Source organism: Paramisgurnus dabryanus, chromosome 1 (genome assembly GCF_030506205.2).
Source record: "Paramisgurnus dabryanus chromosome 1, PD_genome_1.1, whole genome shotgun sequence".
Taxonomy (NCBI): domain Eukaryota; kingdom Metazoa; phylum Chordata; class Actinopteri; order Cypriniformes; family Cobitidae; genus Paramisgurnus; species Paramisgurnus dabryanus.
In genome coordinates, this window is record NC_133337.1 from 230,493 (window position 1) to 246,019 (window position 15,527).

Sequence of the window (15,527 nt, forward strand, 5' to 3'; positions counted from 1 at the left end):
CAAAGAGAAGAAAGACTTTATTTAATTTTATTTTTATGGTGATTTTATTATTTATAATTTTATTATTATTTATTTTATTATTTAAGTCTGTCAAAAACCAACAAGATATTTTTTTTGTGAGTAATTATTACTATTTTGTTTTGGTTGCTGTGTTATTTCTTGTTCAAAAGGCAGCAAAACCTAACAGTTTAAATTCCAAAGTGTGTTTTTGTGATTTTTTGCATTTTAGTGTTGTGAGATGAATAAATGCAAAATAACCGTGAAAACCGTGTAACCGTGATTATTTCTCAGACTATAACCGTACCCACAAAATCTCTAATCGCTGCATCCCTATACACAACACAAATGTTCTAAAAGCTGGCAAAGGAGTGTTGGTGCCACGTCAACAATCCACTGCTAAATACGTGAATTTTAAGGACTACTTGCACTGTTTGAATTGCCAAGGGCTGTTCAGGCGAAAAGCACTTTGGAGGCATATGTCAAGGTGTAACCTAGCCAAGAAGTGCCAGGTCACAAAACCAGGTAGATCCAGAGTTCAAGCACTCTGTGCTTATGCAGAGCCTGTTCCTGAAGGAGTAACAAAAAAATTATGGAAACTGATCAGTGACATGAAGCAAGATGAAGTAACGCACGTGGTTAAAAGTGATGCATGCATCATCAAGTTTGGAGAACACTTGTGCAACAAAATGGGGAACGACAAAACCAAGCATGAATACATCAGAACTAAAATGCGTGAGGCTGGAAGGCTGTTGGTATCTGCTAGAAAAGTTGGAAAACTGCAGAGTATTAAAGACTTTTTCATACCCAAAAACTTCTATGATGTTATTAAGGCCGTTAAAGATACAGCGGGATACCGAGAAGAAGATGAGGTCTTTGCAATTCCGTCTTTGGCGTTAAAACTGGGGCACAACCTAAAAAAAATGGCAGATATTGCAGAATGTGAAGCAATGATTGCAGGAGATGAAAACATTGTCCAAAAGGTAAAAATGTTTAAGAAAATGTATACCACAAAATGGAATGAATTGGTGTCAGCCTCAGCCTTGAAGACACTTAATGAAGCAAAATGGAACACTCCAGAGCTTCTTCCTTTTACTGAGGATGTTAAGAAAATGCACATCCATCTCAGCAAGCAAACTAAACTGTACCAAGAAAAGCTAAAACTTGAGAAAAGTCAAAAGAACTGGTCAAATCTTGCTCAAGTGACTCTGTGTGATGTAATGGTGTTTAATCGCAGGAGAGCAGGAGAAGTTTCGAAAATGAAGTTGAATTCATATCTTCTCCGAAACACATCTGTTTTGCATTCTGATGTCGCGGTTGCTTTATCTAAAGTTGAGCAGAAGCTCTGTCAGCATTTCCAACGTGTTGAAATTAGAGGCAAGCGAGACAGAAAGGTGCCAATACTCCTGACCCCAAGTATGCTGGACTCCATGGAGCTACTTGTAAAGAATCGTCAAGCATGTGGTGTACATGATGAAAATCTTTTTTTTTTCGCAAAACCCATGACTGAGACATCATACTACAAAGGCACGGATTGCATCAGGAAGGTTGCCTACCAGTGTGGAGCTGAACGTCCAAAGACTCTAAAAACCACAAAGCTGCGGAAACACATTGCAACACTTTCTACAGTGCTTAATCTGAGAGATACTGATATGGACCAATTGGCAGATTTTATGGGACATGATATAAGAGTTCATAGAAACTTTTACCGACTGCCTGAAGGGACGTTACAACTAGCAAAGATCAGCAAGGTGCTGATGGCCCTTGAACAGGGAAGGGTATCAGAATTCAAGGGGAAAAACCTTGATGAAATTAACCTTGATCCTAATGGTAATAACACATATGTACAAGAGCAAAATTTCTGTATTGTTCAGTAACATCTCTTTTGTGCAACTTTATACGGTGCATTAAAACAAATGTTTTTGTATAATTTTTTGCAGAGAAAGTGAATGTAGAGACTGATGTTTCTGAAACTGATGTTTCTGAAACTGAGGATGAAGAAAGTGAGGGTGAGATGCCACAGCCAAAAAAACGACGTCGGTCCTCTTCAACATCTATAGGTATGGTCCTCTGTGATTTTATGTAAATTCCTGCATTAACAAGTAACCTATTATGTGTTTGCTTTGGTTGGGTTTAAGAATAAAGATTTAGATTTTGCTCTTGTATTATAAAAATCTCTGTGGCTGTCCCTGATATGCTCATTTGACCTAAAACAGGTTTGCAGCCGTTACAAAGCAGGTAAGGAACTTGATCTCATTCTCACTCAAGCTGTGCCCCTAGAATGCCTAATGGTCACTGATGGTTACGCCTCTGAACATGGTTTCATTCAGTTCATTGTGTGCCTCCTGGAACAGTCCTCTGTTCCTTCACTACTGGTTTTTCTACTGCAACCTGCCTTCCACCCACTTTTCACTGGTCACCTCCACTCTACCTATTGAACATTTTCCTCACTAAAGGTTAATGATGCCACACAATCTCTCTGCCCTACACTAAGCTTATGTCTGGACAGGCTGTGTCCTCTCTCCACCAAACCTGCTCCCTCAAACCAACCTCACCCATGAATGAATAATATAATCTTAAAGTTGCATACTGATCTTGGAGCTGCAGAGAGAACATGTCAGAAAACTTAAACCCTTCACTCCTACCTTGCTTCTCATCCAGCATTAGTGCTGAAAAAATGGCTTTCTACAATGATGTACCAAAACCACTGACCTCTCAGTTGATCTGTTTGCTTCTTTCTTGACTGAAAAAAGTGGCACCCATTAGTAAGCAGTTCTTAAAGCTACTCTGGGACAACTTTTCTTCCCCATCAACTGCGTATCACTTTGATCATTCGCTCATTGACTTGGCCATACTACTGCTTGTCTGCTGGACCCCATTCTTACTACCCATCACCTAAGCCATAACATTTATCATTGTATCAGCAATCACACTTCTATATTTCAATAGCTTTTGGAACATTTCCTACCGTGTTCAAACTGGCTTTGGTAACTCCCCTGCTCGGAAAAAACCCAGTCCCTTTCCCTTAGTCCTGCTGAAGTTGAGAAATATCATCTAGTTTCACTATTCCCATTTCCCATTATCTGAGGCTATCAAAAGATTGGTTTTCAAACAGGTCTATGAATTCCTCTCTCAGAATGGTGACCTGATTTCAAATCTGTTGCAAGAAACCTGGGTGTCATGACTGACTGACCAGTTGTCCTTCTCTGACCACGTCAATATACCAGCCAACTCAGGCCACAGCCATTGGAACTTCCCATGGTTATCTCTCTGCTTGACTACGACAGTGCCCTTGCTTTGGTCTTTCTTAGTAGGCCATTGTTAGATTTTACTTTAGGGATGTTCCGATACTATTTTTCTCTTCCAGATATGTGGGCTCAGGGCATCGACCGATACAGAGTACTGATCCGATACCTAGGTGTGCATATCAGTATAATATACAGCTATACGTACTACTAGCCCTGTATGAATTGATATAATTAATTTATGGTGTGCTTTAGACTTATTCCTGTATAAAACATGAACAAATACATACAGTGAACTTTTATTACAGTATTTTTATTATCTGAAAGACATTAATATTATTTATTTTTCCTGAGAGAAAACAAGCCACAAATCTAACACTGTAAACTGAAAGGTTATTTTAGTTTTAGAATATAACTGTATAAAACAGTGCAACAAATAAGCAATAAAAAAATTATATGAATAATATAACACAATAATCTTCAATAAATTCAATAAATAACCTTAACAACTAATACTTTGTTCTTTTCTCAAAATTCTTTTCAAATAAAAAATATTCCCCTTCAATAGAAAAATGTATCCCACCTTTACTATCTGAGCATATTTACAGTTCAAACCTTCTCAGTGAACTATGAGGCAAAATAATAGTTAATTAATCGTAATCTATGTCAATGTTAAATTAACCGAGGTTTTGATTTTAGGTCAAATCGTCCATCCCTAAATGGTCTTGGCTAGTACAACCTGTATTTAATTGTTTACTTTTTACAATAGTCAAAATCTTTTTTGTGTCCTTCAGCGGAATCTTCAGTTGGCACCAAGTCTTTGAGGGAAATGCCACAGCAAGAGAAGCAATGTCAGTCCCCTTCAACATCTACAGGTAAAGTCAAACCTGTGCTCTGGAAATGAACTTGCCTGAAATCATCATTATTGAAGCTTTTGGTTACAGTACGGCTTAATTTTAAAGTGTTTGTTTTCTCTTTCAGAAGAAAATTCATTTGCCCGCAAGTCGGCAAAGGAGAGAGCGACGACTTCAAACTCAGGTAAACAGTCAGGACTGCACTGCACTGCTAATTGCTGACTTGCCTAATTAAAGTTAATGCCCCTATTATTGTATTTGAAAGGCTCCTAATTTTGTTTTAGAGGTTTACATGCATCCAAAGTCAAAAAACACTTTTCTCATGCATTGTATATCACCACATTGTTCAATATTTTTCAAAGGACTCTGTAAATGAAGATGGCCCAGTCTGTTGTGATTGGTTATCCACACAAATGAGAACTAAAAATTTAATCTCATAGGCCTCAATAGCAGGGCTTTGAACCAGAATTTTTTCCCAATTGGTTAGTTCCGAACACAAACAGTATTTTAACGTTTCCGGTTTTCGGTTCAACCCTAAAGTTGGCGTTCCTGAACCGGTTAGAACAAAAAAATTAAGTTCCCGAACCGGTTAATAACGTTCCATGTCAGCTGTGGGACTAAATAAGTAGGCTGATCATTAAGGACATTTAATTTAAATTATTAGTCTACATAATTTTCCTTAAGTCTCTATCTTGTCATCAAACATTAAAAAAGGCTACATTATGTAAGCGGCATAACTGTAATTCTGACATGCCTACATTCGTTGAGTGCACTTAAACACGCACACACACATAGATGGAGGACGAATGCCAAATGTCGCTTTGGGAAGAAGATGGAGCATAAACAGTCGCTCCACATGAAGTGAAAATTAAGTTGTTTTTCAGTGCTATATTCGCCACTTATTTTAATGGACTACACGCAGTGGTTCCCAATCCTGGTCCTCGAGGCCCCCCTGCCAGAAAGTTTTAGATGTTTCCTTATTTAACATACCTGATTTAACTCATCAGCTCGTTAGGGAGACATGTTTACCATTTTTTAAGGAGGTTGATAAGTTGAATCAGGTGTTTTAAATAAGGAGACATCTAAAACTTTCTGTGCCTCGAGGACCAGGATTGGGAAACACTGGACTACAGTATGAGATACAGTAGAGCAACTCCCTCTCAAGTTTATACATCAAGAGATCTGATCTTTGAAGGGCATAGGCAAATCATCAACTTTCACCCTATTTAAATTTGTGTATTAATCCGCGAATCACATGCAAGCTGAACTGTGGGTCGTGATCTGTATGGAATGGATCCGTTACACCACTAATTAGTTTTAAAACAAACATCTTGAGAGACTTGGTAGCCTACAATATTTACCTCTTATGATTGAGCATTAGAGACTTGGGCTTGATTATGCTACTTTAGTGTTTCCCACAGGATTTTTAGAGACTGTGGTGGTGATGACGTCACACGCCGATTAGCATATATGTGGCGTCATTGCGTCGTGTTTTACCATGTGATCTGTCACATTATATTGCATTTAACACAACTGGATGCTATTTTTACAGATTATTTGTTCTGTTGTCTATGAAATAGTGACTTAACACAACCTAGTAACGTCCCACGACCCAGTAACTACTTGTTTAATCAAATCAGCTCTTTAACTGCTGCTAAAAACGCGCAAAATCATCATACATTTACATTGAGGCTGTACTGATGTTGCTCTTCTCATCGGTGTTGTTGCGTTTTGAGCGCTTTTTTATTTTAAATACGATTGGTAGTTTTATTGTATGCAAATACAGAAATATGAGAGAATACACGGTTGCTGTTACTACAGAACACGTGCATATGCATCATAGGTAGGAAGAGATCTTGGACACAGACTCACACCAGAATGGGTATGTGTGGTAATGCTAACCTTTTGTTAAGTCACTCATGATGAACTCGATCAGCCATCTTCTCTGTCAGTAATATCTGTGAACGTTGAAGTTTATGCAAAAAAGAAAGTACACGCGGGAGGAACGCGGAGTTAAAATACTTTTCACTGTTATGTGAGAGAGGCGCGCTGCATGCAACAGGGGAGGAGCGTGTGCTGCTGAGGCGCTGAACACAACGAGAGAGAAACACTGTACTTGCTGGTGGCAAGCTTCTCAATTCTCTGAGTCGGCAACGACCGGAAGTGAACTTCCACAAGTCATTACACAGAAATCTTGTCAAAGAACGGAAAAAATTACGTTATTAACCGGTTACCACTATTTTCAATAAACGTTTCTGTTCCGGAACATATATATTTTTAAAGTTTCTGGTTTCGTTTCTGTTCCTTGCAATACATTAAAAGTTTCTGGTTTTCGTTTTCGTTCTGTGAACCGGTTCAAAGCCTTGCTCAATAGTAACGTCTGGTACTCCCCTACTTGGTATTGACTGCCGATGTCCTAGTGTACATTACCCCTGTACTGTACTCTACATTCAGTTTTTTTAAAGTAAAGCAAAAGATTGTCTTTCTTATAAGTTGAGGTAAAATTATTATCTTTCTTGAAAGTTGATGTAAAATTATTTTCATTTTTAGGTTTGTCAAAATGCCCCAAAAGAAAGTGGACAGAAGAGGAGGTGAAGGCAGTTGAAAACAAACTTTTAGACTGCATCACATCTGGCAGTGTGAAGACTGCATCAGGTCAGCGCCGGAATTGCTTAAAAACAGAACCTGGAAATCAGTGAAGTTTTATGTCAAGAACCGAATAACAGCATTCAGGAGAGAGTGTGAGAAAAGAAAGAAAATGTAATGTCTCAGGTCAGATTATTCCTTTTTTTTTCAGGGAAATCAAGCACTTTTAAGTTCTAAGAAAAGTTTTTGTACTTGCATTCGTACAATTAGTTCTGTGTTTGCACTTATATTCGTGCGATGAGATCTGTGTTTGCACTTGCATTCGTACGATGAGATATCTGTGATTGCACTTTTATTCGTACGTTGAGTTTTCTAAGAGAAGTTTTTGTACTTGTATTCGTACGATGAGATTTCTAAATTTTTGCACTTTTATTTGTACGATGAGTTTTCTAAGAGAAGTTTTTGCACACTTATTCGTACGATGAGATATCTGTGTTTGCACTTTTATTCGTACGTTGAGTTTTCTAAGAAAAGTTTTTGTACTTGTATTCGTACGATGAGATTTCTAAGAGAAGTTTTTGCACACTTATTCGTATGATGAGATATCTGTGTTTGCACTTTTATTCGTACGTTGAGTTTTCTAAGAAAAGTTTTTGTACTTGTATTCGTACGATGAGATTTCTAAGAGAAGTTTTTGCACACTTATTCGTACGATGAGATATCTGTGTTTGGACTTATATTCATACGATGAGATCTATGTTTGCACTTGTATTCGTACGATGAGATTTCTAAGTTTTTGCAGTTTTCTAAGAGAAGTTTTTGTACTTCGAAATCTCATCGTACGAATACAAGTACAAGAACTTTTCTTAAAAAACTCAACGTATAAAGAAAAGTTTTTGTACTTGCATTCGTACAATTAGTTCTGTGTTTGCACTTATATTCGTGCGATGAGATCTGTGTTTGCACTTGCATTCGTACAATGAGATATCTGTGATTGCACTTTTATTCGTACGTTGAGTTTTCTAAGAGAAGTTTTTGTACTTGTATTCGTATGATGAGATTTCTACATTTTTGCACTTTTATTTGTACGATGAGTTTTCTAAGAAGTTTTTGCACACTTATTCGTACGATGAGATATCTGTGTTTGGACTTGTATTCGTACGATGAGATTTCTAAGAGAAGTTTTTGCACACTTATTTGTACGATGAGATATCTGTGTTTGCACTGTTATTCGTACGTTGAGTTTTCTAAGAGAAGTTTTTGTACTTGTATTCGTACGATGAGATTTCTAAGAGAAGATTTTGCACACTTATTCGTATGATGAGATATCTGTGTTTGGACTTATATTCATACGATGAGATCTATGTTTGCACTTGTATTCGTACGATGAGATTTCTAAGTTTTTGCAGTTTTCTAAGAGAAGTTTTTGTACTTCAAAATCTCATCGTACGAATACAAGTACAAGAACTTTTCTTAGAAAACTCATCGTACAAATAAAAGTCCAAAAATGTAGAAATCTCATTGTACGAATAATTTTTTTTTTGCACTTTTATTTGTACAATGTGTTTTCTAAGAGAAGTTTTTGTACTTGTATAAGTACAATTAGTTCTGTGTTTGCACTTATATTTGTGCAATGAGATCTTTGTTTGCACTTGTATTCGTACGATGAGATATCTGTGTTTGCACTTGTATTCGTACAGTGAGACATCTGTGTTTGCACTTGTATTCGTACGATGAGATATCTAAGTGTGATAAATAAAAGAAGTACTTTTTTTCCAAATGACAATTTATTTGAATGCAATTTATTTTATTTGAAATTTAATCTATTTGCAATACATTTGTGATAAGTGGTAGCTAGGGTTTCCAACTTCACAAAGAAAAAATATGGGACAATTGTGTATAATATACTTAAATACTTGAAATGTAGATTTAACATGGACGGCTTTTGGTACTTGACACTTTGTTGTGTTTTCTTACATGGCTAGATGTTGGACTCATGAAAAAGAAGCACCTTATTTGTATCTGTAAAACAATTTTTTCAAAGATAAATAAACATTAACATCTTTACAGAATAAAACCACAAAATAACAGCATCATGCAAAGCATTCAAAGCACCAAAATCTAAAGAAATGTTTAATGTTAATTTATCTTTGAAAAAACTGTTGCCAGTAAATAACAATCTTTTAAATCTACAGCAAGTTACTGGCAAACAGCTGCATAACTCAGCAAATGTTACAGTGTTAGCAGGGAGCACCTGTTGACCTGTATCAGGATACTGATTTAAGAAGCTTGAGGTGAGGTCCCCATTGTTAACCTTTTTAACACACACAGTGACGTCATTCATTTGCATATCAAAACATTACATCATAGGTCCCCTGGAGGGAATTCTACCTGACTGGGTCCCCAGCAGTTTGTTAAATGTCAGGTCAGCCTTCTGGGGGTCAGGCTCAAATTTACAAGTGATGGCTGTTATAACGACTGTAAATGTAGTGTGGACCAGTTTCTACCTTGTCTGTAGACCCCTCAGAAAGGGTGGTTCCCACCAGGCAGCATTATGTCATGTGTCCCCACCCAGTAGTAAAAGCAAGTATGTGTGTGTGTGTGTGTGTGTGTGTGTGTGTATATTTACATTATATTGAAAAGTAAACCTTATCATGGTTTTACTACAGAGAAAGTTACCTACAAGGCTCATTATGTGGCTCATAATGCAACTCTTTTGTCTCTCAGCTGTCAATCACTGATTATTTAGGAGCTTTCCTGCCTCCACGCATACGGTCTTTCCCAAGCAAAAGTATCTTAGAAATTGTAAATCAATATATAGTTTTATGTGAATGAGTAGGCAGAATTATTTTCACATAATTTTTCAAGATAAAACTCTAGACTACTAGATCCTGTTTTGAAAAGTCTTGGGAAATCATGTTTAGAATGAGTTTTGTGGACTTATATCAGTAACTTAAATATTTAGCTTTTTCAAAAACCACGCATAAACATTTTTCTCTCAAAAATACAATAATGTACATACATGTTGTGCTGAACACGGTGTTATGAGACTTTTGCCATTAATATGTTTTTAAGCAACTGAAAAAAGCACAAAATGTCAGTGCATGCCAAAACTTCCCCTGGGCCCTAAAAACCCCTTAGACCCCAGAGGGTTAATGTAATTTTAACAAATCAAAATAAAATATACAAATCCTACTAAAGTAACATTAGCCTACATGTTTTATATAACTGTCTGCTTATAATAAACCCAAAGAAATGAAGAAATAATGATTAATAACAATTTATTATCTTTATTAATTAACATTAATGGAGTTTCTTACCTTGTAACGTTACTGATATTACAGTGTTTAGTCTTAACAGTGTTTGATATTCAGCTCGTCTTGATTTAATTATTTTATTTCGCCGAAATACAATATACGCGCGTTGGTAAGACTTTACGGCAGATCATGTTGGTCAAAACACAAAATGAACCGCGTTTTCAAAAGATATTGCGGGCAAACACTTGCATCCGGACGGGATTAAATTTCTCAGAGGACCCCGAGTTCGGCGAAAAACAGTAGGTAAATTGCTCTGGAATTCGGACAGGATTAAAAACACAGAGGACGTCTGAGAAACACGATTTCTCAGAGGTCCCCCTGTAAAACTAATCCATTCCGAATAGGGCTATTGTCTGTTTTTTATCCACTGTCCCTGTCAATACAGTTTGAAAAAGTCAAAGCAAATGTTGTAATCATAGGTGACTGTTTGATTTGATGGTTCTTGTAATAAGCATGTTTCCTTATTTTAGGTGAGTCAAATCACCGCACTGCCGCAGGTGCAGGCCGAGCTGCTTCTCAGATTTCAACAGCTGCAGTCTCGCCTATCCACACTGAAGATTGAAAATGAGGAGGTACAAACATACACAATCCCTTCCTCTCGAATGAGCACAGAGGCAGCTGTGGTTCCCCGACTGAGGATAAAGAATGAGATGACATGCATACCTCTCTCTCTCTCTCTCTCTCTCTCTCTCTCTCTCTCTCTCTCTCTCTCTCTCTCTCTCTCTCTCTCTCTCTCTCTCTCTCTCTCTCTCTCTCTCTCTCTCTCTCTCTCTCTCTCTCTCTCTCTCTCTCTCTCTCTCTCTCTCTCTCTCTCTCTCTGTGCATGCTGGGAGTCTGGGAAGGTGGGAGCGCGTTTGCGGAGAGCGTTGTATTTGTGAGAGTGATTGGCATCATTTCTCGCTGTTTTTCTACACTTTTATTTTTATTTTTCCCCTCACTGGTCTAAAAAAGATACTGTAAGGTAAAAGTAAATTTTGAGCATATCCGCGACTGCTGGTCGCCGGTATGGCGTCCGTCCAAGTTCAAGGGACGCCGGATATGTCTCTCCGGAATGGGTGCAGGTGTGTGCCCGAACCCGGAGTGACAGTAGAGGAATTACTCCTTGTAATAGGAGAAAAAGTAGGAGCGGAAAACATTGTCTCGGCCTCACGAATGAACAAGGCGATAGTCGTGTTTTTTAAAACTGAGGCATTTGTTAATCTTTTGACGGTGAGCGGGTTATGGGTAAGAGAAACTTTTGTTCCTATAACTCCGCTATCCACTCCAACAACTAAGGTTATAATTTCTAATGTTCCACCTTTTGTGTCAAATGATGCAATTATAAAAGAACTACAGAGATTCGGCAAAATTTCAAGCCCGATGAGAGCAGTTCCTCTCGGATGTAAAAACGCCGCATTAAAACACGTCCTTTCGTTTAGAAGGCAAGTGCATATGTTTCTAAGTTCTCCAGAGAGAACTTTAGAGGCTTCTTTTAGAGTTGTCCATGGAGAAGGTTCCTTTATGGTCTATGCTAGTACCGAAAGCATGAAGTGTTTTGAATGCGGGGATTTAGGCCATAAGCGATTTGCGTGTCCCCATAAAGATTCAACATTACAACGCGTGTCCACGGTTAGCACTGGAGAAAACACTTTTGAGCGTCGTGCAAGCAACACAGACACGCAGAGATCCGAGGAACAAGATAAACACGCTAGTGATGAAACTACAAAGCAGCAAGAGGTGAGTGAAGCTAATACTAATATTGTTGATATGGAAAAACCTGGATGTAGTAATGTGGATGACAAAGTTGTAAGTGAAGGTGATGATACTGATCAAAGTGATGTTGAAAACTTGAGTGGAGTTAAAGGTGCAGTGGAAAATATGGTTGATGAGTTGATGAACTTGTCACAATGTACTGATGATGGTAGTAAAGAGGATGAACAGTGGACAGATACGCCTAAGGGAGATGAAAAGGATTTATATACTCTCGAACAGATTAACTCTTTCCTTGATAATACCAAAGGAAGAGCAGGCATTGAAGTAAGTGATTATTTCCCAGATATTGATAAATTCATTTCCTCCGTTATGTGGGCTAGGAAGAAAAGTAGTTATAATGAACTCTCTCAACAAAAAAGGTTCCGCCTTAAAAAACACTTGACTACAATTAGAAGAATTGGAAAAGTGGGGGGGAAAATAAATAAATAATCACAATGACTGTCTTTCTGTCTTTACTATTTTTCTGTTTTCTCTTTTTCTCTCTCTTTCCTATGGAGACCTTGCGGGTTGGATCTCTTAATGTAAATGGAATGAGGGAGGGGAAAAAACAAGGGCTGTTATCTGAAATAATAAGGCTAAAGAACTTGGGTATTGTTTTTTTTGCAAGAGACCCATAGCACTTATAAAGATGAGACTGATTGGGGTTTATGGTGGCCAGGACAGAGAGTTCTTAGTCATGGCACTAATTTTAGTGCTGGAGTGGCTGTGCTTTTTTCCCCTGCACTTAAAGTTAAGATTATATCAGTGAATGAAGTGATGACAGGGAGATTATTAACGGTAAAGGCTGAAATAAATAGTTTCCATTTTCTTTTTGTAAATGTCTATGCTCCGAATATCACAGCAGATAGACTGGCTTTTTTTGCTAAACTTGAATTTTTTTTGAAACAACAGCAGGAAGGAGATTTTATTATCTTAGGGGGTGATTGGAACTGTACCTTAGATTTTACGAAAGACAGGAATGGTGAAGAACCCCATGCACAGTCAGCTTTAGTTTTGGCTAATGTTGTCAAGGCTCTAAACTTAACAGATGTGTGGAGGGAACACAACCCATTAACACAACAGTATACTTGGGTACATTTCAGTGGTAGTACGATTTCTGGAGCAAGGTTGGATAGATTTTACATATCATCAAATATGAAAAACAGGATTATAAATACAAAAATCATTCCTGTGTCTTTTTCTGATCACAAACTTATTACAGTAGAATGTACCTTAGCAAAACGCGCTCACAAGAGCTATTATTGGCATTTTAACAACAAGTTATTGCAAGATAAGCATTTCTGTGATACATTTAAAAGCCTTTTGGGAAACTTGGAAAACTGAGAAATGTTTTTATGAGGACATAATACAATGGTGGGAAATTGGAAAAGTGCATATAAGAACTTTTTGCCAACAGCATACAACCCATTCCTCCATGTTTCTGAAAAAGACTTTAGAGGACTTGGAGGAGGAAATTATAAACATTGAGAAAAATATGAATGGGAATAATGATGTGAATCTTCAGGATCTGTGGACTAACAAAAAGAACCAACTGGGCTCCTTTTTAAATGAGAAAGTTAAAGGAGCTCTGGTAAGGAGTCGTTTCCTAACAATTAGAGACATGGACGCTCCAACAGCGTACTTCTTTAACTTGGAGCGTAAAAGAGGACAGCAAAAACAGATGTACTGTCTTAAGGACGTTAATGGTCGTGACACCTCAGATCCAGCAGTAATGCGCAAACTCGCTGTGGATTTTTATTCCAACCTCTTTACTGCTGATATGTTGGATGAGGAAAGTAGAAATGACTTGTTACAAGATCTTCCTACCTTAACCGCTGAGCAGAAGCAATTTTTAGAAACTGAACTTACTTTTGATGAAATAACTGCTGCTGTAATGGAACTGTCCTCTGGGAAAGTACCGGGTCTAGATGGGCCTAACTACTGAATTCTATAAAAAATTTTGGTCAATAATAGGTTCTGACTATTTTGAAAGTGTTGCAGAAATGTTTAGTGAAGAGGTTTTACCTGTGAGTTGTCAGAGGGCAGTTTTAACACTGCTTCCAAAAAACGGAGATCTGACTTTGTTGAAGAATGGGAGGCCAGTCGCTATTTTATGCTCTGAATATAAAATTTTATCTAAATGTTTAGCAAACAAAGTAAACAAAGTATTATATGAAATTATTCACAAAGATCAATCATATTGTATAAAGGATAGATCTATTATAGATAAATTTACATCTAATAAGAAGATACTTATGAGTTTGCTTCTAATAACAATATTAACTTGGGTTTTATGTCTCTGGACCAAGAGAAGGCTTTCGACCGTGTTGACCATGTTTTTCTTGTTTGAAACTTTAAAGGCTTTTGGTTTTGGGGAAAATTTTATCTCAAAGATTAAACTACTGCTATCATGGGGCTACATGCTTAATAAAAATAGCTGGTGGGCCTTAGTACAACCGGTTAAAGTACAAAGAGGGATTAGACAAGGTTGTCCCCTCTCTGGCCAGCTATATAGTATAGCTTTTGAACCTTTATTGTGCAGACTGAGAGAAAAACTTACAGGCTTGAGAGTTAGTACAACAGATTTTTTGGAACCCATTAAGCTTTCTGCTTATGCGGATGACCTCACAATTTTAATTAAAAATCAAAATGATGTGCAGTTTTTAGAAAAAGCACTACTGTGTTATAGTGAGGCTTCCTCAGCAAAAGTAAACTGGGCTAAAAGCAAAAGCAATGCTCTTTGGTGTGGGCAAGAATGTTTAAAGCCCTCACTTCCTGGTGGTTTACAGTGGGGGAGAAATGGTTTTAAGTATTTAGGTGTATTTTTGGGTACGGATGAGTATAAGAGACAAAATTGGGTGGGCCTTGTGGAGAAAGTGTGTGTTCGGTTGTCTCACTGGAAGTGGTTGCTACCCCAGCTATCCTATAGGGGAAGAGTCCTGATCTGCAATAATCTGGTGGCTTCGTCCCTTTGGCATAGGATGATTGTTCTAGAGCCTCCAGATGATCTGGTGGGGAAAATACAACGATGTCTAGTAGACTTTTTTTGGTCGGGCCAGCACTGGCTAAAGGCATCGGTTCTGTATCTGCCCACTAATGAGGGAGGGCAAGGACTGGTGGACATTAAATCTAGAGTTCAAGCATTCAGACTACAGACGGCACAGAGATTGCTCTACGGGGAAGAGGTGAGCTGGGCCGGTGTGGCCCGTGCTCTTCTGAGAAGAGCTGGGAATTTAGGACTGGACCGTCACTTATTCCTAATGGATACCAGCAAAGTGAATTTAACTGGACTAACGCCCTTCTATAGATCATTGCTAAGGACATGGACACTTTTCAAAGTCTCTCGAGAGACAAACGATCTGAAAGGACTGTGGTGGAGAGAAGAACCAATACTTTTTAACGCTGCTTTGGACTTGGATATTTTTAAGTCTGAATCTCTCAGAGAATCGTTGTGTGCTGCGAGGATCATAAAGATCGGGCATCTACTGTATGAGGATGGATGGATTACTGCGGAGGCTTTGGCCTCGAAGTTGAGAATGAGGTCCATCAGGGTGGCAGAGAGACTGCTGACGCAGATACATGATTTTCTACCACTGAACTACAGACTGTCTTTAGAGAATTCTGCTGAAGAGGAACACAATATGGACTTCCCAGAGCTGGATGTTACAGCTGATACTGGGGAATGGCAGGAAACAGAAGGAAGATTGTTGACTTTTAAAGTACCAGAACTTGGATTCTTTAGTGGCATTGGAAGTAAATCTCTGTATGTACTGTGTGTGAAGAAAAATCACTTACGG

The 15,527-nt window shown here is 38.0% G+C and overlaps 2 protein-coding genes across 4 annotated transcripts in view; both read left to right on the forward strand.

Moving 5' to 3' along the window:
* The window catches only part of srgap1b (SLIT-ROBO Rho GTPase activating protein 1b), a 97,929-nt gene that overhangs the window by 64,501 nt on the left and 17,901 nt on the right, over window positions 1-15,527 (forward strand). For all 3 annotated transcript variants that reach the window (XM_065265777.2, XM_073814914.1, XM_065265779.2), the window contains exon 8: window positions 10,470-10,571. In XM_065265777.2, the coding sequence (XP_065121849.1) occupies window positions 10,470-10,571 (102 nt within the window). The remainder of the gene's footprint in view (window positions 1-10,469; window positions 10,572-15,527) is intronic.
* Window positions 347-6,795, forward strand: LOC135747117 (uncharacterized). The gene is made up of 5 exons (XM_065265780.2): window positions 347-1,827; window positions 1,938-2,057; window positions 4,037-4,117; window positions 4,224-4,280; window positions 6,647-6,795. The coding sequence occupies exons 1-5, from the start codon at window positions 477-479 to the stop codon at window positions 6,793-6,795; spliced, it is 1,758 nt and encodes a 585-aa protein (XP_065121852.1). The 5' UTR covers window positions 347-476.